The sequence below is a fragment of the Pipra filicauda genome, unplaced genomic scaffold (assembly GCF_003945595.2).
Source record: "Pipra filicauda isolate LSUMZ 115617 unplaced genomic scaffold, ASM394559v2 scaffold266_size1643727_pilon, whole genome shotgun sequence".
Classification (NCBI taxonomy): Eukaryota; Metazoa; Chordata; class Aves; order Passeriformes; family Pipridae; genus Pipra; species Pipra filicauda.
In genome coordinates, this window is record NW_024104383.1 from 817,661 (window position 1) to 840,861 (window position 23,201).

Genomic DNA, 23,201 nt, shown 5'->3' on the forward strand with positions numbered 1-23,201 from the left:
CGTGGAATGTGCCAGTGCCAGGCTGGTGCTGCCAACCCTGAGAGCACAGACAAGATGCTCCTCAAAAGAAGGAAAAAAGCTTAAGCAGCAATTATCAGAAATCATGGAAATGCCACTCAGAAAAGAGGCATTCCACCCCAGTAGGGGTGAAGCCCAGCTCTGGCAGCAGAGGCTCTGCAGCCAGGAGGGTTCTCAGCTGGGTGTTATCCCAGAGGCTGCTCCAAGCAACAAAGCCCTGTCCGCATAACACAGGGACAGGCTCTGCCTTTGAGCTTGTTTTCTCCATTAACTGCAGTTGTTTGGATATGAAATATAGATCAGAGCTCCTGCTCCTTCTCCAGTTTACTTCAACCAGCGCCGTGACAAGGAAAATTACTTAGATCTCCACTTACATGATTTTTAAAAGGCTGGAAAACGCTCAGGCTTTGGGCTGCGTCAGAAGCCAGCAGCACATGACACACATGCACCCTTACAGGTGACTGGGAATTTGGGGGGAAGTGAGCTCCCTGCTGTTTCCCAGAAGAGGAGCCATGTCCTCATCAGGGTCTGGTTGGTGATGAGGAGGCTGAAACCCTGCCACGTGTCCCTGTGCTGTACCAGGTGCTGCCCACCTCACTGGGGGCAGGGAGGGGCTGGACGGTGACAGGAGTACCCCTGGATGTGCCAGGGTGGGGCAGTGGGTGCCCCCTCCAGTCCCCTCCTGCACTTCCCAGCTCTCTCTGGGTACCCAGACTGCCTAATTCCTCCTCCTCCTCTCCTCCTTCTCTGCTCAAAGGGAGACACATTCAGCTTCTATGGTGGGAAAATGCAGTCTGGGGCATTCACTCAGCTCGTGAATGCAGATTAACAATATGCAGGGGTTGGTTTCCAAAAGACATCTAATATCTCTTTTCAATTATTACACTTGCCATGGACAGGTAACACAGCTCCCAGGCACCAGTGCCCGGGGAAAAAACAGGGAAATAAGGTACCGTGTGTCCTGCTGGGGGAGATAAAATGAAAATGGAGAGACCCACTGAGGGGTGTTACAGCCCTGCTGTGTTCATCACTCGTGTGGTAACGAGCGTTGGTAATTACACACTTTGGTGGTTCCTCCTTGTACTGAGCTGTGCCCTCCACACCGGCACTGCAGCCCACGTGCTCCAGCCAGGAATCACAGCTCCAAGGTGTCCCCACCACCACCCCCTCACAGCCCTGCTCTCCCACACGCCTGAGGAAGCCACAGTGCCTGCCAGGTACAGAAACTGAGGGAATCCAAGCAGAAAATGCTGGAAGATGCTGCCTTGGCAGATGAGGGCAGGTGATGCTGGCTCCTCCCAAAGCCCACGCAGTGAGAGCCCCCGGGAGCACCAGCCCTTCAGGCAGAGCAACCCTGGGGCTGGGAGGGGAGTCTGGGGGAGGGAAAAGCCCCACACGCCCCCTGAGCAACCCTGCAAGGAGCAGGAGGACATGCAGAAGGGGATGCTAAGCCAGTCCATGCTGAGCACCCCTACACTGTCCTGACTCCTCTGGGCACCCCATGGACACCCCACACAGCACCAGCCACCCTCTCCAGCCCGAGAGGTGGAGCAGCACCTTACACAGAGCCAGGCCAGGTGGGCCTGGAGCAGAAGGGAGCTGGTATGAGGGGCTGTCACGTCTCTCACCCCCACAGATGATCCGGGCTGCTTTCTGCCCATGGTATTTAGGAAACAATTACATCTTACCATCCATCCACTCCTGACTTCTGCAGCTCAGAGATCCCAAAGGACAGGGAGCCCATGAAATCATTCCTGCTGGTCAGATCCCAGTCCCAGATCTCCACAGACAACCGCCTGTCTTTGTCTGCCTCTTTCAGTTGGCTGGAAGAGAGGAAAAGGGATGGTTTTATCCTGGAAGATGTTGCCACACCACCCTGTCCCCCCACGCTCTGCAGGAATACGGATGCAAAGTGAAGGGATGCTCCTCGATGCCTGTTGAGGTCTCCAATATTTAATTGCCCAACCACATCTGACTCACACGGAGAGCACAGAGTTCATGCCCAAACACTCAGCTTTGATCGGGGTCAGGGCAGAGGTTTGAGTGTTTCTGAGTCACTTACTGAATAAAAAGAATCATTTCTCAGTCGAATCAGTTCAATGCCTCTGAATAATTAAATAAGAGCAAATACAATCACATTAATTCTCGGGGGTGAGAAAATTCAGTTTAAAAATTTAAACATTTTCCTTGTACTTACAATTTAAATGTCTCGTTCCACTCGGGATTCAGGGAGCACTTGATAGTTTTGGTCTTCTGTTTGCTTTCATTTTTGGGGTCAGGGATTAGTTTAAGCTTCACGTAGGGATCTGACAAGCCATTAGGGTCCATAGGAACTAGGTTTTTAGCATCTCTTACTGGGGAAGAGAAACAGGATTAAATTCAGTATTCCAACTATAAAAATACCCGACAACTGACAACTTCCCTGCGTGCCAAGAGTAAGTGTGAAAATAGTGATTAAAACCAGAATTAAGCTGGATCTGTGCAGACATGGGCATTTCAGGAGGAACGACATAATTAACGCAGAGCAAACGCAGCTCCCGTGGACGGGGGAGGCTGAAGGGTCGACTCAGGAGATGATTTTTATTTTCTGATAGGATGGTTTTTTGTTTGCTCTCAGTTCTAAGCAATTTAAAGCCGGTTTGTTTCCTCTTGCCCCTTGGGAAGCAGCATTGCACTGATTTGGTGGGAGCACGGGGATGGAGCTTTCCTTGGAGAGAGGAAACAGCAACGTTAATGCCCCGGGCAGGGGAGAGCAGGGACCCAAAGGCACCAACCTCCCCACTGGGCCCTCCCAGGCTCAGCTGGGGCCTTGAGGGAGTAGGGGGATGCCCATGGGGCATCATCACCTGCCCACGGGGCATCATCACCTGCCCACTTGGCAGCATCACCCCGGCTCTGGGAGCTGAAGTGTCTCCTCTGGGAAGCAGGAGGAGAGAGGGAAGAGCAAACCTGAGATGACTTGGTTGCTTGTAATTGGATTGCAGCTTGGATAAATTAAATACAGCCAGGCTGAGCTGAGGCTCTTTGCCCAGATTAAGTCAAAAAGGGTCTGTCTGCCAGAAGAAGGGTCTTATCTTCCCTCCAGCCCGAATGGAGACATCAGAGATGGAAAGCCCGATGGCCACGATGGAGCCGAGCTGTAACCTGCAGAAAAGCTGTTTCAAGGAAGCCCAGAGCAGAGCTCTCCCCTCCCCAGGTCCAGTGCACACCCCAGGGATCAGGCATGGAGGGTTGTGCCATGTTGGGAGCAGGAACTCAGTGCTGCCTGAAATTCCACCAGATGCCACCAGCAGCTCTGCTGTGAAGGCACAGCTTCACCCTATAATCCCAAGGAGGAGGAGAGGACTCTGGCTCTGTGTGTAGCACCACAGGACATGGGAAGATACTTTTAGAGTCAGAAGAGTAAAAACAATTGCCCACTTCCCAATTCACCAGTAAGGCACTTCTGATGAGGTTGGGAACCAGAGAGTTTTGAAAAGCAAATTAATGCCCCAAAATCTGCCACCTAATGCTGTCCTGCCAAAGCATTGCCCAATTTTCAGATCCATGGAATCAAACTTGCAGCCAAAATGCAAATCTGCATTTATAAACGAGCTCATTTATCAAACGTGACAGCCCTGCCAGCAGCTCGTGAGACGGGGAGAGGCGTGAGCCTGCTGGGAACCACCGCCTGCCACTGCAGGAGCTGGCCAGCCCCAGCCATCCTGCTGCTCTACGTGCTCCTCAGACACCTGGGATGAGGCAGCTGCAGGAGCCAGTCACCTCTGCCCCTCTGGCAGAGGGGGAAGGAATGACTTCATCCCTGCCCGTGCTACACGGGGACCTCGCCGGGGATGCCAGAATAGTTGGGGTTGGGAAGGACTTTACAGCTCATCCAGTGCCACCCCCTGCCACGGGCAGGGACACCTTCCACTAGCCCAGGTTGCTTCAAGCCCTGTCCAGCCCGGCCTGGGACACTTGCAGGGATGGGGCAGCCACAGCTTCTCTGGGCAACCTGTGCCAGGGCCTCCCCACCCTCACAGGGAAGAAATACCTTCCTAATTTCTATTCTAATCGTGCCCTCTGTCAGTTTAAAACCACCACCCCAGGGCTCCATGCCTGCACCCCCTACACTGCCAAGGCACAGGGAACAATGTTCCCAGTGCCCTCCTGAACCAGGGCCTCGTCACACCCTTCCCCTGAGCTCTGACTGCTTTTTATTGCCTTCTTGGCCTTAAAATTATTACACAAATGTGTTTTCAGTGCCCCTGCCCACCTGCAGTGGGGGACAACCACTGCCACTCACAGAAGCACTTACAGTGGGATGTTGTGGCACCAGGCACCAAACAGTGCCCACCCTGACCCCAGTGTCCGGGGCAGGAGAGCGGGCACAGTCTTCGCTGGTGACCATCACCCCTCACCTGCCCTGGGGTCAGCAGAAACCACTGAGGACCCTTCAGACCTCCTGTGTGAGCAGCAGAACCAGCCCAGGGGCTGGAAGAAGCCGCTGGCTCTGGGGTCTCACACCAGCCAGTGTCCCCTCACTGACAGGAGATGCAAAATGATGTCACACGGAATCAGCTCCGGCTCTGCTCCGTGTTTCACCATCCCAACAGCCAACACAACATCCTCTGGAGACTAATGAACCACCCTCCATTGTTTATCAGGTCGTCCTTTGCTTCTTTAAGGAACAGAAGTAATTCCTGACCCTCACAGTTAATCAGTTTATGCCCTGAAGCATGAGATTTGATTACCTCATGTTATTATCTCAGCGTGCAGACCTCACAATTTCATTAATGGGAATAATTTTATCTATTCATTTAAAAAAACAAAATGCTTCTGCTTGACCTCAAGAAACTTTCTAACTTTTCAAGCAGAAATCAACAATTAAGTGAAGGGAAAATAAGAACGTGAAGCAGCACAGCAGTGATACCTCACAGCAGGAGAGTCGCGCTCCTTCCTCGCCAGTGTTTATGGAATTTATTTGACAGTTAAATTTGATGTAAAATACTTTTACATCTGTCATACCCTGACAGTTTTGTGCATCATTAAGAAGTAGTAACATCATTATTAACAGTGATGAGTAAGAATATTACGATCCCATTTAAAGCAGGACTTAAATCACTGTGGGTACCAAATGAGGCCAAGGAGACGCCACTGTGGCCTCAGGCCATGGGCAGGATGAGGCATCCTTAAGTCTTGGACATCCCTGGACCAGGAGGCTTGGGGAGGCAGGGGTGGCAGTGCCCACCTCCTCCACACCATTCCCATGGCAATGGGGACACCGTTCCACTGCCATAGGAAGGAGGTGTCACCTGCTCTGCCTTGCAGGGCCAGGGCAGGTAGAGCTGGGTGAATGATACCTGAATATTTTATTCTGCAAACAGCTTCCTAATAAATGATTCAGACAAGAACTTCTAACTACTCAGGCAGCTGTAACTGCAGGAACAGGCTTGGGAAGAGACACCCCCATTTCCGATAGCAAACGTGGGGAGAAGGCTCGCTCTGTCACATGTGCAAAGCAGGAGAGAGCAAGGCCTCTCCAGGCACTGCAGGCACTACAGAGGGCATGTCCAGAAGCTCACGGTGGATACGGGAGCAGGGCAAGGCCCTTCCTCCTACTCCCAGGTTTCCAAGGGAGGGCAAGAGTAATATGGTGGATAAACAAGGACCAGAAAGTTCTTTGCTAAATATGCCACGTGGGGTTCACTTTTACGCTAAATAAAAAAAGCTTATGATAAACCAACTCCTACCCCACTCTCCAGACAGCTCCCATGGGCTGTCACATCCTTTCTCCTCCTCTCTGAGCATGCAGGGCCATGGAACATGTTCAGTGCAGGGAATTCTGCTTCTTGCTGCCCTCCAAAGGGAAAGGCCCTGGCACAGGTTGCCCAGAGGAGCTGTGGCTGCCCCATCCCTGGAAGTGTCCAAGGCCAGGTTGGACAGGCCTTGGAGCAACCTGGGCTAGTGGAAGGTGTCCCTGCCCATGGCAGGGGGTGGGACTGGATGGTCTTTAAACCAAACCATTCCAGGATTCTATGGTTCTATGAAAAACCCTTCCAAAGCCTGGCTCACTGCAAGGAGAGGTCAGAGCTCTGCCACCTCATGCCAGCCCATCACTTCTCCATGGCTCTGCCAGCAGCACCCCCAATTCCACAGCTCTTGGATGGGATTTTGGAGAGGGGAAGGCTCTTGGGCTGGCCTGCAGCACTCATCTTCCTCCCTCCAGCAGCACACACCATCCCCAGCCAGGAGCAGCCCCATCCCATTCCGTGCCCAGCGCTCAGAAGAACACCCTCACAAGTTAAAACATTTAATTAATGCTCTGATAAGAATATATTTGCACATGCTCATACAATGAAAAAGGCACAGGACTCATTACAGCTGCATCTGCCTGGGCCGGTGATTATTAATTAACACACTTCCAGCTCGTTTATCTAATCACAGCATAATTGGTTTCAGTTTTGGTCAATGTTTTCCTTCAATCAGCTCAGTAAACAGCGAAGCTCTGTCCCAGCAGCCTCTGCCACGCTGCAGGAGCATCAGGGGGTTGGGCCCACGGGTGCTAACGAGGGGCTCGGCTTTGCAGGAGCCACTGGGGGCCAGGGCACGGTACCAAGGCTCACAGGAGAGAAGAGTGAACCCAACATGGTCCCCACGCTCAGCAGCCCCGGCACGAGGACAGGGCACACTCTCCTTCACACGCACAGGGTCAAAGGGCCCCGGACACGCTGAAGAGTCTCCATCGCCCAAACACATCCTGACCTCGCAGCATAAACCCACCACAGCTTTTCTGCCTCCTAATCCCTGTTAGACTCTCTACCTTTTAGGTCTCTTTTTTACACCAGCACTTCCCCGAGAGAAGAGATGAACACGTGCTGGGCTGCACTGGCACACGGCGGGACACACCTCCCACCCGCCTGCGGTGGCAGAGCCAGCCCTGGCTGCTGGAGAGGAGCCACGCACAGAGTCCTCAAAGCAACTTCCATCTTGGAGCAGCAACAGCTTTAATGGATTCCCAGCCCAGCCTTCATATTCTCCCACTCCTCCATTTCCCAGACTCAAATATTCATGTCCCTTAATACGACAGGCTCAGAATAATCTGCATTTGGAAGCTTTTCTGTTACGGAAGCCAAAATGCACAACGCCTTGATGACACTTCAATTTGCTGTGATTTCCCACTTTATTCCTTAGTCTTTTCCCACTAATAAGACACTTGATCAAAGCCCAGAGCAGAACATGGACTGTGAACATGCATTTGCTCCTGCCCCATCTCACATCCCCCTCCCACACTGGGGGTTCAGAGACACACAGCCCACATTCTAAATATTAGCAAGAAATTCTTTCCTGTGAGGGTTGGGAGGCCCTGGCACAGGTTGCCCAGAGAAGCTATAAATGCCCCATCCCCGGAAGTGTCCAAGGCCAGGTTGGAGCAACCTGGGCTAGTGGAAGGTGTCCCTTCCCATGACAGGGGGGTGGAACGAGATGAGCTTTAAGGTCCCTTCCAACCCAAATCATTCCAGGATTCAATAATTCTATGAAAATCTGTGTCTTCCACTGGGAGGGAAAGATTAGCTCTACAAATAAAAGAAAAAAATTAGAGTAAGAGAAAAGAAACCCACAGAGCTGAACAGCATCCAGCAAATTCCTGTTAAATTTGTCAAGCGACAAAGAAATCGAAGCCCCGAGTGGGTCCGTGTTGGCCGTGCCCGTGCTGCCACCTGCAGGCACCGGCCCTGCCCTGCCCGCCCTGCCTGCTCCTGCCAGGAGCACCCGGGCACCCTTCACACTTCATAGCTGGGATCCTCTTTGCCATGGGAAAGCTTCCAAAATTCCCGGGCAAGGGTCTCCCCCCCGGTGGCACAGAGAGAAGGTCTCGCCCCACCGCCAGTACCTGTTTTTCCCTGTGCAGCAGGACCAAAGGGGGGCTCAGCCTCCCACCCCTGCCAGGCTCCAGGGGCTCCAGCACCCCCCTGCCACCCACCACTGCGCTGTCACTGCTGTTCTCGACAGAAATCCACCCCCTGCCCGCCCCAAACCGAAATTCCTGCAGAAAACGTGTAAAGGGCATTTTCCACCAGAAATCTGCTCAGAGGAATCCTGGCTGCTGCCTCCACCCACTGCCTCCCTGGGCTGGGCTGGGGCCCCAGTGGGGACACCCTCCAATTGTGCACCCTGTGCCCCCCTGGGATGGCCAAGGCAGGTCCTGCAGGAACTGTTTGGGTTGGAAAATCCCTCCAAGATCATTGAATCCAACTGTTCCCCCTGCTAAGGCCACCACTGAGACACATCCCCAAGTGCCAGACCTACACAGCTTTTAAACCCCTCCAGGGATGGGGACTCTGCCACTGCCCTGGGCAGCTGTGCCAGGGCTGGAGAGCCCTTTCCATGAAGGAATTTTTCCAATATCCAACCTAAACCTTCCCTGGTACCACTTGAGGCCATTTCCTCTGTTCCTCTCCCTTGTTCCCTGGGAGCAGAGCCCAAACCCCCCCCTCCTGTCAGGGAGTTGCAGAGCCAGAAGGTCCCCCCTGAGCCTCCTTTTCTCCAGGCTGAACCCCCCCAGCTCCCTCAGCTGCTCCTGCTGCTCCAGCCCCTTCCCCAGCTCCTTTCCCTTCCCTGGACACGCTCCAGCCTCTCAATGTCCTTCTTGTTGTGACAGGCCCAAAACTGACCCCAGGATTCGAGGTGGCCTCCCCAGTGCCCAGCACAACATGAGGTGGCTGCATCTCCCAAGGGCTGGGTGCCCACTCATGCTTTGGGGGGCTGGCTGGGCTCCCCAGTGTCCAGCCTCTCCTCTCCCAAAGCATCCCACTCCTCCAGCAGCTCCACAGCAGAGCTGGAGAACTCAGCATGCTTCCCTGCCTTCTGGAAAAGCCAACAGCTGACATGTTTTCACCAACACCTCCATAAAGGGCCAGAAATAAAACAGCCTTTCAAAGCCAGTGGAAAAAATGAAAATCCAGCTGCACAGAATGGGGCCAAGGGAGCTCCTCCTCTGCCTCCGGAGAGGTGGGAACACAGTGCCAGGGAACTCATGGTGCCAGTGGGAGGGTGAGCTCTGTACCCCACTGGTATCTGATGGAGGCTGGGTACCAGTCCCATCTCACTCCCAGAGGGAATCATAGAATCATTAAGGTTGGAAAAGACCTCCAAGATCACCAAGTCCAACCTTCAGGAAGGTGCCTGGGAAGCAAGACTTCTGAGAAACATAGTTCTGTCTGGTTCACTGACACTCTCCTTTAAGGACAAATCAAACAAAAAATAAATTAAAAAATCCTCCACAACTTTTTTCAATTTTTCATTAAGATTTTCAGCAACTTGGTACTTTTCTTGAGAATACTCCCAATGGCTCTGTAGGCCAGAAGGATCCTGGCTCTCCTGCACACTCCTGGATCATACCTGAGTACCTCTTTCCATGTGGGTGAGGTGACCTGTGCCGCCCCCTGCCCAGGCTGGGGCACCTCCTGAGGCTGTGCCCACCATGGGCCAACGCTGCCCTCGGCCTCCCATCCCCCGGGGGGGCTGGCTGGGCTCACCCTCCCTGGAGCAGAGCAGGGCTGGAGCCCTGCTGGGTCACAGCAGCCACCCCTGTGGGACGCGCTCGGCCGAGCCAGGAGCTGGCCCAGAGCAGCAGGACCTTGGCAGCCTCTGCTCTCCTCAGGGAACAGGTGCCGTCAGAGTGACGAGGAGCACCATGGGATGCACAGAGACAACCCCATCCCACAGAAACCAACCCTGGGGCTGTCACGGCATCTCCCACTGCGACAGGACGTGGAAACCAGACTTCTCCACGGAGCCGGTGGGATGGTGGAGAAGGATCTGCTGTTGCCATGGATGTCCCACCCGGTGCCCCCTCAGGGGCACTGCAGGGGGCACTTCACAGCCCACGGCTTTAACTCATCCGGGAATAACTGCGACAGCTCAGCCGCCCCTGTGGAGACCGCGGCACCCGGAGCTGCCTGGGCAGCAGCGTGGGCAGGACCTCCCTCCCATGACCAGCACCCAACAGAGCCACAGCCCTGCTCTGATCTCCTTGTGCTGGGGACAGGAGGCTTCACAAGGACATGGCTTAATGTTTGGGGGGATGCTCAAAGGTCATGGGGGAAGTGATATCTTTTGGGAACTCAAAATCTGGGTGGCAAAAGTCCTTAAAGATGGGATAGTCCTGTTTCCTGCCACAAACCAGGAACAGAGAAGTTTCAGGACAGAGAAAACTGGCACTGGGAACAAGGTGCTTCCCCATGGATGGCCACCGGGTCCCTGGGACACTCCAGGCACGGAAGGAGCCTCTGCTGAGCCCGGCACTGCCTGGCTCCCTGCAGGCTCCTCCAGCCCCATCTCCCACCACTGGGCACATCCCTGCAGGTGGATGCTGTGGGATGGCTCCTGCCCATCATGGCTGGTTGGATCCTCTCTGCTCCCCCTTCCCGGGGTCCTGGGGACGCTGAAATTTTACAGCATTTAAAAAGCAGTTCGAAAAATCTGTAACTGCTGTTGATACACAGAACCCCTGGAGCCCCAGCCAGGCTTTGCCAGAGGGCAGGAGGGTGCCCAGAGAGGCTCAAAGCCTTGTCCTGCCCTGCCAGGCATCTGCTCCTGGGTGCTGACGCCGGGCACGGCGCTGCCTGGCCCTGCAGGGCCGTCAGGCTGTGGGTGTGCTGTCACACAGTGTCACACACTGTCCCACACTGTCAGTCACACACGTACCTACGACGGTGAGCACGTCCTTGTCGATGTCTGCCCGGATGTATATCCGCCCCCGGCGCTCCGTGTGGTCCGTCCCGCACAGGCTGGGCACGTTCATCACGCAGCGCTTGTGCACGTTCATCATGCAGGCTGGGGACAGAGGGGACACACGTTCATCATGCAGGCTGGGGACAGAGGGGACACACGTTCATCATGCAGGCTGGGGACAGAGGGGACACACGTTCATCACGCAGGCTGGGGACAGAGGGGACACACGTTCATCATGCAGGCTGGGGACAGAGGGGACACACGTTCATCATGCAGGCTGGGGACAGAGGGGACACTCAGCACCCGCCGCCGCTGCCACGGCCCACGGGGCGCTCGGAGGGACAGGGAGCACCCGTCCTCCTCCTAATGGGATGTTGTGAGGGATTCTAGGATAAATATGCAGCAAAGGGATCTTCAAACACAGCCAGAGACTTCGCAGAGCCCTGCCTGGACACGGGAAGCCATGGCAGCAGCTCTGGGTCCTGCCTAAGAGACCCCAGGGCTTTGAGCCCGTTCTCTGATCGCTTGAGTTTTGCTGACTCATTAAACTTTTCTTCCATCACACCCAGGGTACAATGCTGGATTCACCAGGATCCCAAGAAGGGGCATTAAAAATTACCTGTGTATCTGTATACAGATACACAGGTATAAAATTTGATATATGTAACATAGGCAGATATAAATATTTATATTTCAAAGCAATCCATTTCCCCTTGGTAAGATTCCCAAGGAATACCCTGCTCCCACAATGGCCAAGCCTCTCTATTCCTGAGCAAGGACCAGCCGAGTTTGCTGCTCCTGCTGCCGCTGCCAGCACACACTGCATGTCCCAGTCCCTTTAAATGGAACATACAGGAGTAACTTGGAAAACTACTGATTCCATCCTCTCCCTCTGTTTCCATTCCCCCGTTTTCTCCTCTCCACTGGCAGCGCCGAGCGCCGGGAGCGGCAGCGCATGGCACGGCCACACGGTGTCACTCGGAGCCAGCGGGAGCTGAGGGGATGTGCAGGGGGATCCTACAAGGACGCTGCAGGGGGAACGTGGGGGCACGCAGGGCAGGATGTGGGGAGCGGGAATGCTGCAAGGATGCTGCGGGGGGTGCTTCCCGAGGGGATGTATGGGGGGGATGCTGCTGCAGTGGGATGCAGGCAGGCTGCCCCCCAGCCCAACACCTTCCCTCTCCCTGCAGCCACGGGAGGATGCCCCACACCAGGTGAGAAGGTGCCCCCTCATGCCCCTCGTGCCCCCAGCAGCCCCACAGTAAGCTCTGCACCACGGCCAGAGGGAACAGGCTCTTGGCTATAACTCAGGTGGGTCGGGAGCCCCTGCCCAGGACCGTGGGGTGCCACAGCCTCCCACGGGGTGCCAGAGCCCCCCATTGCTGCAGCCAGAGCCCCCGGTGCCATCACTTACTGTCACACTTCATGCCCTGGTGGATGAGCCCGTACAGCAACGACCCGCAGTGGTCGCAGAAGGTGGGGCTGGAGTACGTGTGGATTTTGAATTTGTGCTTGCTCCGGGGATCCTGGGAGGAAAACAAAGGATAAAGATTATAAACTTGCATCAAATATTGGCAAGGCACCCCCGCTCTGCCCACTCCATGTGCCAGCTGGCTCTGGAGGTGCTGCTAATGGACTTCAGTCAACTGCCCCCGACTGGTGGGGACCTTTTCCAGTAATCACCAGGATCCAGCTTTATTCCTCTTTACATATGTTGCCATAACAATGAAAAAGCAATGCATTGGCTTGTCTGGGGATTCATTCTTTTTCAATAACTCGGTCTTAGCATGGAAAACACCAGGTGAAATTGGTAGGTACGAACCAACAGAAGGGCTGGACAGGACAGCTGCAGAGCAGGACAAACCATCCATGATTCCATTTATATTAAGCCTACCCAGGAAACATCTCTGTGCTCCAGTGCCAGCCCTCCCCAGCATGATCCCATGGATTCAAGCTGCTTGGGGGATACTTTAATATTTTGAGCTTTCTTAAAAGCAAGGGAAGATTTTTCTGCAGCAGAGTGTGCAGACCCAGAAGAGCCCAGTTTATCCCTTTATTCCTTGTGCAGGCACCAGGCAAACAGGGTCGCTGGGGCTAAAGCCAAACGAACTCAAATCATAGAATCCTGGAAGGACATTGAAGATCATCTCATTCCACCCCCTGCCATGGGCAGGGACACCTTCCACTAGCCCAGGTTGCTCCAAGCCCTGTCCAACCTGGCCTTGGACAATTCCAGGGATGGGGCAGCCACAGCTCCTCTGGGCAACCTGTGCCAGTGAAATAACCTCCAGAAGAAACAACTTCTCAGCCAGGAGATAGGATGAAGCACTGAGGCATAGCAAGGATTTGGTATCTCTTGGTATCTTCCTTGCATGAAAAGACAATTCTGGAAGGCCAGGAGAGCCTGGAGCAGCTGGGCTGTGCAGAGGAGGGCTCTGGGGCTCCACACCTCTGGGAGCAGCACACACAGGCCAGGGGGAAGATTCCAGCATGGAGCAGCTTGATTTCATCTCAGGTTAATTGTTTAAGGGTTAGGGATAAGGCACAGCTCCCGCTCTGTCATTTGAGCTGAGCAGCTTTTTAATGGCCTGGAAAGCTGCCCAGGCATTAGCAAAGACACCTTTTCAGGGCACTGAGAGCAGAGTAAATAAATAAAGAGTGGAATCAGAAGCGAGCTATAACATCACTGCCAATACACTCCTTCCCCCTGAAATTAATTTCCCAGCACTGTTGCATTGAAGCTTCCAGCTGCATTAATCACCAACATCCTGCTTTGTTACTCAGCACCACAGATAACCCCACGACACCAGCCAGGAGCAAAACTAACGGAGCTTCCTCTAACTCGATCTGTGAAGTGCCAGGAATCAGGCACAGGCTTCAGCAAATTTGTACTGAAACTGGAAATAACTCACCTTGTACCCCAAGCAAACCACTTCTAGACACAGAGCCCAGTGTAGCTCTGCCTGGCAGCTCGCTCCTGTGCCAGCTGTGGCACAGGAAAGCCAAGGGGAAGAAGGGTCACGATCAACCTGCCTTTTGGACATCCCAAAGAAACAGTTCTTTAAGTGACACTATAGGTTTGAAAGCCTTTTGCATTCCTCAGAAACATAAGAGAGCAGAGAAAACTTAAACCTGGATTTTAGGCTAGAACAGGAGGTGGGTGAGGAGTTCCCCCCAAAAAGCTTGGGGCAGGCAGCCTGGGCTCGACCCTACAGGATGGTCTGCAAGGTTCTTTCCAACCCAAACCATGCTGGGATCCTATGATTCCCTTGCCACTGTCCCAGGAGAAAGGGGGTCTCTGGCTGACCGGTCCTGCAGAGCCCCCTGGGCATCAGCCACCACTGCTGACCCTCTGTGGCAGCAGGACAGGGCGAGGGGGACACGGGGCAGGGCGAGCAGGAGCCCTGTGCCAGCGCGTGACACGGGGAGGAATCGCCCCCAGGCGCTCCAGCTTCTGTGTTCCCTTCTAGAAACACATATTCCTGTTTAGGCAAATGAAAGCTTTAGTCATTCATAAAAAACACAAGCTTTATGCAAAAGGAGACAATTCCCACTTCATGCGAAGGATGTGAAATTCCCACTGGAACCCAGAGTTAAAGAAGGCAGAGCTGGAAAAGCAAAGTGTGTGTTGAAGCATACTGAGCTCCCCAAACCCAGCACCACAGCCCTATGAGAGGGGCTAAATCCCTCATGGGAACACTTCAGGCTTCACCTTCTGCTCCCACATGCCCAAGGGGCTGTTCTGGAGAGACCCACACGCAGAGGGGCAGAGCCCAAGGGGTGTGAGGGTGATGGAGCAGTCAGGAACAGGGAGGCAGAGCCAGTTTTCTAGCTGCTGGGATGTGTGGGGCCCATGTCACCTTGACCAGTGCCTTAGAAAGTGCCAGAAACTGGCAATTCTGGATATCATTTTTGACCAAGGCTGTACAAAGAGACTATTTTTGTACCACCGAGACAAGGATGACGAGAACACTGCGCATGCAGATGCTGAGACTTAAAACAAGAATGGTTAAAAAGAAGTTTGCCAAGAAAAGAAAAAGCACTTCTCCTCCCCCAGCAGCACAGAGTCGGCCTGAAGAACAGGGCAGGAACAGCTTTCTTTGGAGCAGAGCTGGAAAATGCCATTCGGAGAATGTCAGTGCACGGCAAGACTCTGCCCTTCCCAGCCAGTGCTGCCTCAGAGGGGTGTGAGCCCGGGGCAGGGAGCCAGGACAGGAGCCAGGGAAGGAGAGGAGATGCTGCTGGCTTTGACCTGGTGCCCTGCAGGCATCGACCCCGCAGAGATGGCAAACCCATCCCTGGCCAGGTTGGACGAGGTTTGGGGCAACCTGGGCTAGTGGAAGGTGTCCCTGACCCTGGCAGGGCAGTGGAACTGAATGACCTTTAGGGTCCCATCCAACCCAAAGCCGTCTATGATTCTATGAAATAACCCCCCAGGCCTCCACTTCTCCTTCAGTGGAGCCCTGGGAAGGGGCAGCCAGACCCACACTGATGGCTTGTTTGAATCCTCTGTACTGACATTTGCTGGATTTGACAGAACACAGCTTTGCAACAAGATCACAGGTGGCTGCTTTCCCCATCTCATTGCAGAGAAAGCTCTAAATTATCTCTCCCAAAGAAGAATTAACACAGTTCCCATGAAGAGACCATTTAAAAGTGAATTTCATAGCAATTTAGGCAGCATACTAGCAAATACAACACAGCCAGAGCTTACTGCATGCGCTCAATAAGCCTGGGCAGGGGACATAAACCCAAAACCTCACACTTGGTTCCCATGACTCCATGTGGAAAATCCCCCTGGCATGCAGGGAACAAATCACAGCAGGCAAAGGTGGTCTGTCATCCCTTCCAGGGAAAGACTGGATTACAAGAGGTCAGGGATGTGAATGTGAGGGCTCCAGGTGGCATCCTGCCACTGTGGCAGCTGTTCTTTGGGATGCCAAGACGGGGTAGGGGAAGATGTAACAGAGACAATGGCACCCACCAAGAGACAGGGAGCCTGGGCTCCAGCAGCACTGGCCCATCCTGTCTGGGAGCTGCTGCCCTGGGGATGCACCTCCTGCATCCCCCCACCTGCCTGCACAGGGCTGGAAAAACACCTTTGGTGAGAAATAGCTCAAGTCCCAGCAGAAAACCAAGCAAGGAAGTTCAGGAACAAGGGCACAAGAGTGCTGGGTCTTTGTTTCAATGAGAAGAGCCACAATAAACCAGAGACTCCATGGAAAAGAGGTTACAGGCAGGAGGAAAACACAGGTCCTATTCAAGGTAAGACAGCAAAGATTTGGGGCTCTGTCAGGTGTCCTCGCCCATGGCAGAGGGATGAAACTAGATGGTCCCTTCCAACCCAAACCAGTCTGTGATTCCAGGATTCTGGAGCATCTTTTCTACCACCACATCTCCTCGGAAGCTGCCTCAGTGTGCCACAGCTCAGCGGCAGTTGGACGCTGCTGCGCCAGTAAGTGACACCAGAACTATTTTTCTGTATTTTACAGCATTCCAGCCACAGAGAAGCTCCCAGAGCACAGGGCCTGGGGGCACGGCTGTGCAGGCAGCAGGATCCTGGCAGCAGGATGGAGGCAGCTCCTGGGGAAGAGCCAGCAGAGCAGCACGGACACGGCTGTGGGCACAGGCACCACAGCGGGGGCTGCTTCCATGTCAAACAGAACCTGCCCCTGACAGCTTCCAGCAAGTAAATACATTTTTATTGACAAAAGATCTCATCCTCTCGTCAGACAACTGCAGTGGGATATGGACGACAGTTGTTCTCCTCTTGCTGCTGACAACACTGAATAAAACGCTTTCTCTTGCCAAGCAGCAAAAAAAAAAAAAAAAGCCAAACTCAGCTTCTCTCCCAGAGCAGCACTTGCATCTCGACATCCTTTAGACATGTCTGGTATCTTGCACATGCCTCGAGAGTCATTTTATGACACCTCCATGAGAGTGGGGCTCCCACAGCACTTTCCCTGCAGCCTCTGGGTGCCGGAACAGCAAAGAGATCCCTGAAACACCTCCTGCCTGCAGGATCCCCAGCTGGTGCCACCTTGAGCACAGGCTGCACCACCCACCTCATCACCCTCCTGATGAGGGCACAAACCCACCTCAGACCCAGCCCTGGTACTCTGGAGCCACAGGGAGGGCACAGACCCAGCCATCTGCTCTGACCTCTCCTTTAACCAGCAGCTGTGTCCGACCTGGAGTAACCAGACACAAACACGCCGAGACAACACGAGAAGAGCTTTCCAATGCCAGGGCTGAAGCCATGTGCAGGCTGGCAGGAGAAAGAGTCAGGCTGTGGCAGAGTCAGGGGAGCACCAGAAGGTGCTGGGAGGGAGCAAGGCAGATACATCTTCATCCCATGGGAACTGTCACTGGCTGCTGGAGCAGCGAGCAGGTGCCCGCCCTCGAGGGGCAGATGGCACAGCACGAGAGCTGGAGAAGTTAATTAGCAGCACAAAAGCAAGCAGAAAGTTGCAGGAAGGTTGTGAAGATTTGCCAGAGCACTGGACAGTGAAGCCCAGAGGAATGTGAGATGTGAGGAGGGATCAGATCCTGTGCTCTGAGGCAGTGCATGGGCAAGAGGGTGCTTGGAGTCACCAGGAAGGTCCTGACTCGATGGGCACATCATGGAATGCTTTCCATGAAGAAATTCCTCCTGAAATCCTCTCCTCATGCTGCAAAAGGGGACAAACTACAAGCAAAACTGAAATGTAGCTACACTGGCCTGTTACCTTCCGAGAGCAACTCTGATATTCATTAATGCATCCTGATTAGATGACCTTTAACAGGATCATGCAAAGAAGGTCATTTTAATGATTATTTTGTCTACAATTTAAATTATTATGCATTCTACTAATAGCTCTGGCTATAATTAGTTTTGCCAACTGGAATACATTACACATGCCTGACTTCAGCTCCTGGAGACCTCGCTGTGGGTCAGAGTGGTCATGGCAGCTCTGCCTCCTGCCAAGAGGAGACACAGGAGTGCCAGAGCTGGGAATGAGGAACAGCAGAACTGGACAGGGGAGGCAGGGTTTTGGGCTGCCAGCCCCTCTGAAGCACCTCACCAGTTCTCACTTGGGGAATGCTGGGGAGAGACCACAGCCTGGCAGCACCTTCACATGGAATAGAAGTCCTGCCCTGGCCAGGGTAGCATGAATGCAGCCTGATGTCTGCAGCACCAACATCTGCAGCTACAGCCTCATTCTCTGCTGCAAGAGGCAATTAATCTTACATCTTTTTTCTACTTAGAGGCCCTATCATGTGTAATTAGTCCTCTCTCCTAGATGCAAGGTTCCTACTCAGCAGGCTTGGCAAGGTTAAACACACAACCACGCTCCCGCTCTCTTCAAGGAGGTTCAAACACAACCAGATCAAAAAGAAACACCCCAAAGCCTGTCCAGTCAACACTAGACAAACTCTGACATTTCAGTGGTCTCCAGGGATTCTGCTCTGCTCCCCAAGTGTGAAACACCAGCTCACCCCAGGTCATCTCTGCATGCACCAGCCTGCATCCCCCACAGCACTTCAGCACATCCTGAACTTCAGACTGAGGAGTTTTATTTCAGTAATTAGAATTACACAGGTGTTTAAATGTTCAGATAGAGGATAAGCACTGTACAGGGACAAAAGGTTTTCTCCTTGATTCTCCAGTAACTATGAAGACACAGAGATCAAGGAGCAAAGTTAGAAGATATTTTTTTAACACATTTTTTTCCCTGGGCTCCAGGACCAGGCCAGAGGAAAGAGCAACTCTGGGCTGCAAACCAGCAGGCAGCTGGCACCAGGAGCCCCAGCAGCCCTGCACTGCTGAGCCCTGGATGCCAGTTCACTGCACGGCTCCCTTCCCTCTCCAGCTCAGCACAGCCACGGGGCCCACCGTGAGGATGAACCCACTGCGAGGTTTAACACATGCAATAAATTAAGCTCCTTATTTCTGCTGGATTCTTTGGAGATTCATATCTGGGGAAAAGTTACCAGCTTGAGGCACCAACTGAAAAAACACATCACTGTAACCAGCACAGCCTGATGGCACCAGATGAGACACCAGCACAGGTGTCTCTGGATTCACACCACGGTTATCAGCAACCACAGGGCACGGGGAAAGTCCAGCTTTCCATCAGTTCAGAGCAAAGCCCCAGTCCCTGGCTCATTCTAAAGCTGACAGGGTATTGCTGTGTGCTGTAGTTCTCCCTCTCCTGATTCAAAGCTCCTTAAGGATTATATGATTATGTAATTATAAATATTATATATTATAAATATAACGATATTGCTGTACGAGCATGACTGACTGTGCAGGAGGAAGGAATTTTGTCCTGCATTCATCCCCCAGTGACAGAGGGGCAAGGGCACAGACCAGAGGGGTTCTGGGGGGCTTTGCTAAAATAGTAAAAAAAAAAAAAAGCTATGAAAGCACCATTTTCTCCCTGCTTTAGTCCCAAGCACCTGTGTCCCTCTTCATTTTCAGAAATGATGTAATAAGAGATTCACTAACAGCACTGGGCAGCTGTTACCTGTCTGAGGGCTGTGCCATGGTGGCAATGCTCATCCAGGGATAACAGCAAGCAACAGGGAATGTGACCAAGGGCCTTTACACCTGCCCTGGTATTGTAGGGCCTCTTAAAATGTGACAACTTGGATTTAAATTAGACCTTTCCCTTCCCAGGCAGAGGCTGCCCACAGTCATCCAGAGCTGCTGGAGAGACCTGCTGGGACCAGCTGCCCCAGTGCTCCTCCTGCTCCTTGTGTGCTCAGCCTGGGCAGGGCTGCTGGGGAGGGACAGCAAAGCATCGTGTCCCCCATCAGCCACAGCTCCACAGGGACAGGAGGAGTGTCCCCTGTCCTGCTGCCCATCCCGTGGGCTCACACTGCCCATCCCGTGGGCTCACACTGCCCATCCCGTGGGATCACACTGCCCATCCCGTGGGCTCACACTGCCCATCCCGTGGGATCACACTGCCCATCCCGTGGGATCACACTGCCCATCCCGTGGGCTCACACTGCCCATCCCGTGGGATCACACTGCTCTCCAGCTGCCCAGGCAGTGCCAGCTGCCAGCGCTGCTCCCGAGGTGGCAGCTGGATCCCAGCCCTGCTCTCCACAGCCAAACCTCATCTTCCTTCAGCAGGGTTAAGTGCTTTCAGCCTTTCCATCTCTCTTGGCACCAGAGTGCCCTGGGCACCCACCCAGCTGCTCCCAGGGCCCCTCACAGCTGCGGGGCTGGTGCCCCCCTCACCTGCTGCTGTCACCCCCTAGGTGCCCACAGCTGGGGTGGGAACCAGGGCTCTGCTCAGGCTTCAGCTCCTTCTCCATCACACTGCACCTAAAGCAGCCTTAGCAGCAAGATTCCATCTCAGCACGCACAAATATCTAAGCACCGACCAGAGCAGATATTTTCCAGAGGTGCCACCCCCCCACAGCCCCAGGCAGGTTGGCAGGGTGTGAGATGGACCTGCGGGTCTTGCTGCTGCTGCCTTGGTGTGTTTTACATGACAGGGAACAGAGAGAAAGTGTGAGTGTCAGAGTTGCAGCCACATGGCCAGAGGGAACTTCACAGTGTCACATCATGTCACAGCAAGGGTCTGTAAGCCTCCAGCACTGAGGGCTCCCTGGAGGGAGCCCAGCACACACCAGTGGCACCCACAGCCCAACACTGGCACTGCCCAGAGGACACAGACCCCTGTGCTGCCTGGGTGGCCAGGCTCAACCCTCAGGGAAGGGATCCCCCTCCACCACTCTCCCCTCATTTCTTCGTGCCTTCTCCAGCTGTCCTTGCCCTATTTCAGCGGGCACCCACTGCAGAGGGGCAGCAGCAGAGGCAGGGAGCAAAACTTCCCAGAAAAAAAGCAGAGGTGGGAAGTTGAGCGGTCTAAGGCCATCACTTCCCTCTCCTGCAGCTCCATCCCCTCGAGTGACCTGCTCTGGGCCAGGGCTCTGGGACAAACACCGTGCAGGCACACTGGGTATGCACACACACACACACCCCAGTGCCCCCCTGTATGGACCCTGGCTGTGCCCAGGCACCCAGGGATAGAAGAGCAGGGCTTGTGTTCCAGCCAAGCCTCGCCCTTGGCCTCACTCCAAGCAGGCAGCAGCTCCTGCCCACACCTCCATTGGTAGTCCCTCCTTGTCCCCGGCACAGCAAAGCCCTCAGGGGCTTTTGTCCTGTGGGTGCCAGCAGTGCCACTGTCACCTCCTGGTGTGCTGTCCCGGGGCAGGACGGGTCGTGGGTGCCGCAGCTGCTCCGGGGGCTGCGTGAGCAGAGGCTGCCACGGCTCAGGCAGAGGGTTCGACCTCACCCGGGCCCAGGACAAGCCCACCCACTGCTGATGGCCCCAGGAGCCTCACCCCTGCAGCCCCCATCTCTGCCCACCACGGCACAAAGCCTCGATTTGGGAAGGCGACCGACAACATGTGTTTAGCCTCCACCTTCCGCAGCCTGTTACACCTCCTGCTCCCACCACTTCTATTTTTAAGGGTGAGAGTTGTGGTGCTCTGTCGTTTCCCCAATTCGAGCTCTTTTCTCCCAGCAGTTCCCCAAATTAGCCAGTTTCCACGGTAAAGCACAAAACCTGCCAGACGGACCTGAATGGTGCTGGCAGAGCCCAGCTCTGCTGCCCCGGCTCCCACTCACCCCAAAAGATCCACTGGGAAAGAAAATCCCTGTGAAAATAAGGATGGGGACTTAGATGGCAGGCATTTGGGTGGTTTTCTGATGCAAGAGATGAAAGGACACTGGGGCAAGGCTGTGGGGTCAGCCCCAAAGGGAACTCTCTGCATCCCCACACATCCTCCCTGCTCTGCTGAAAGCAAGTTACTGGGTGGCTTAAGTGTTTTAAGTCCCAGAAACATGAGAGTCCCCATAACTAAGGAATCACCGTCCCTGGAGGGATTTAAAAGCTGTGTTGATGTGGCATTTGGGGACATGGGTTAGTGGTGGCCTTGGCACTGCTGAGGGAACAGTTGGACTCGATCTTAGAGGCTCCAACCTAAACTACTCCATGAATCAGAGATGCCTGTGAAATAATGGCACAGAAGTGCCCTCAAGCAAGGAGGAACGTCTTCTCCAAAGGGCTGTGAACCACAGTGAGCCCCTGAGCACCATGCTGTGCCCACAGCCGGGGCATCAGAGCTGTACTTACATCAGAGGCAGGGCCTTTGTCAGCGCCAGGGCAGGAGAAGGTGACGAACTCATGGCACCGCTTGTGCACGACAAAGCAGCAAACTGGAAAGAGAAGACAGGGACGGGGTGAGGAGCATGTTACAGGATCAGCACCAGGAGAACAGAGAGTTAACAGAATAAAAGGCAGTTATATCTGATTCGTGAGCAGAGGCCCCACAGCCTGAGCAGGTTTTTTAAGCCACGGCAGAGTTTCAACCCTTACTGAACACCACTGACCAGACCAGGCTATTAGTAAAAGTCAGTAGAACAAAGTGTTGAGCAAATGTCAGAGGAGGGCTGGGAACCCTTCTGCTCCTCTGAGCTCATTGTCACTCGTGGCACACTCTGAGGTCACCACCGGGAATAAAAAGAGGGAGAATCTGGCGTTCGCGGGTATCTGAGCTGAAAAGTGCATGTGTCCAAAAATGGAAGATTGTACTGAGGGAACAGGTGGGCAATTTTCCTCCCACAGCTCTGCTTTTCTTCAGCATCTCCCCAGCCTCCGTTTGCCAGACCAGAAGACACGCAAGTCTTCCTCCCCTCACGCACGTCGACGACAGTCGCCCTTCTGGGAACAGCACAGGGAAATCAATCCCGACTACCCAGACTTCCAAGCAGAAGTATCCAGAGCTAAGTCCCCATCCCCTAAACTACCAAACCCTTCCAGCACATGCCAAGGCAAAGCTGCCAGTACTATTTCTGTAGTTTTTGCAGTCAAAGCACCGTACTTCAAAGCTAATGTTTTCCCTAAGTGACAAATAAGCACATCACCTTCAGTAACAGACCTTGAGGAGCCGTTTGGCACTGCAGGGAACTTCAGCTGATGGTCCAGATCTTTTTCGAGGGTCTCACCTCACCCTGCAGCTGGAGGTGGCAGCACTGCTTTGAGGAGCTGGGATGTGCCAGGTCTGGGGAACAGGCACCACCTCACACCTCACGTCACATCCTCCTGAGTGCCAGCTCCTGCCTGGGTGCACCCACACTCTGCACCAGATCCACACTGTGCCCCATCCCTACGGATGGGACCCCAGCTCGCAGGGGCACCACCGTGCCCAAAGGGAGCCCAGGCAGGAATGGAGCAAAGGGAACAAGCACTGATTCTGAGGGGAAGCCTGGGCACCACACTCTGCTCTGCCTCAGGGGTCTCATCTGCCACGTCCTTTTCCCAAGAGCCATGGTTACACTAAATAAAAGGCTCTTTGGAAGATGAGGAGCAGGCATAGAGGTTTGGAGACAGAGCTCAGGAACCAAACTGAGCCATGAACAAGAACAGTTGCAGCACTACAGGACATTTCCTAAGGAACAAGGA

General features: G+C 54.0%; 1 protein-coding gene across 2 annotated transcripts in view; it reads right to left on the bottom strand.

The window, feature by feature from the left end:
• PRKCB (protein kinase C beta) overlaps window positions 1–23,201 on the bottom strand; it is a 98,228-nt gene that overhangs the window by 33,943 nt on the left and 41,084 nt on the right. For both annotated transcript variants that reach the window (XM_027736147.2, XM_027736145.2), the window contains exons 3-7: window positions 21,873–21,955; window positions 12,149–12,260; window positions 10,708–10,836; window positions 2,216–2,372; window positions 1,707–1,841 (exon numbers count right to left, since the gene is read on the bottom strand). In XM_027736147.2, the coding sequence (XP_027591948.1) occupies window positions 1,707–1,841; window positions 2,216–2,372; window positions 10,708–10,836; window positions 12,149–12,260; window positions 21,873–21,955 (616 nt within the window). The remainder of the gene's footprint in view (window positions 1–1,706; window positions 1,842–2,215; window positions 2,373–10,707; window positions 10,837–12,148; window positions 12,261–21,872; window positions 21,956–23,201) is intronic.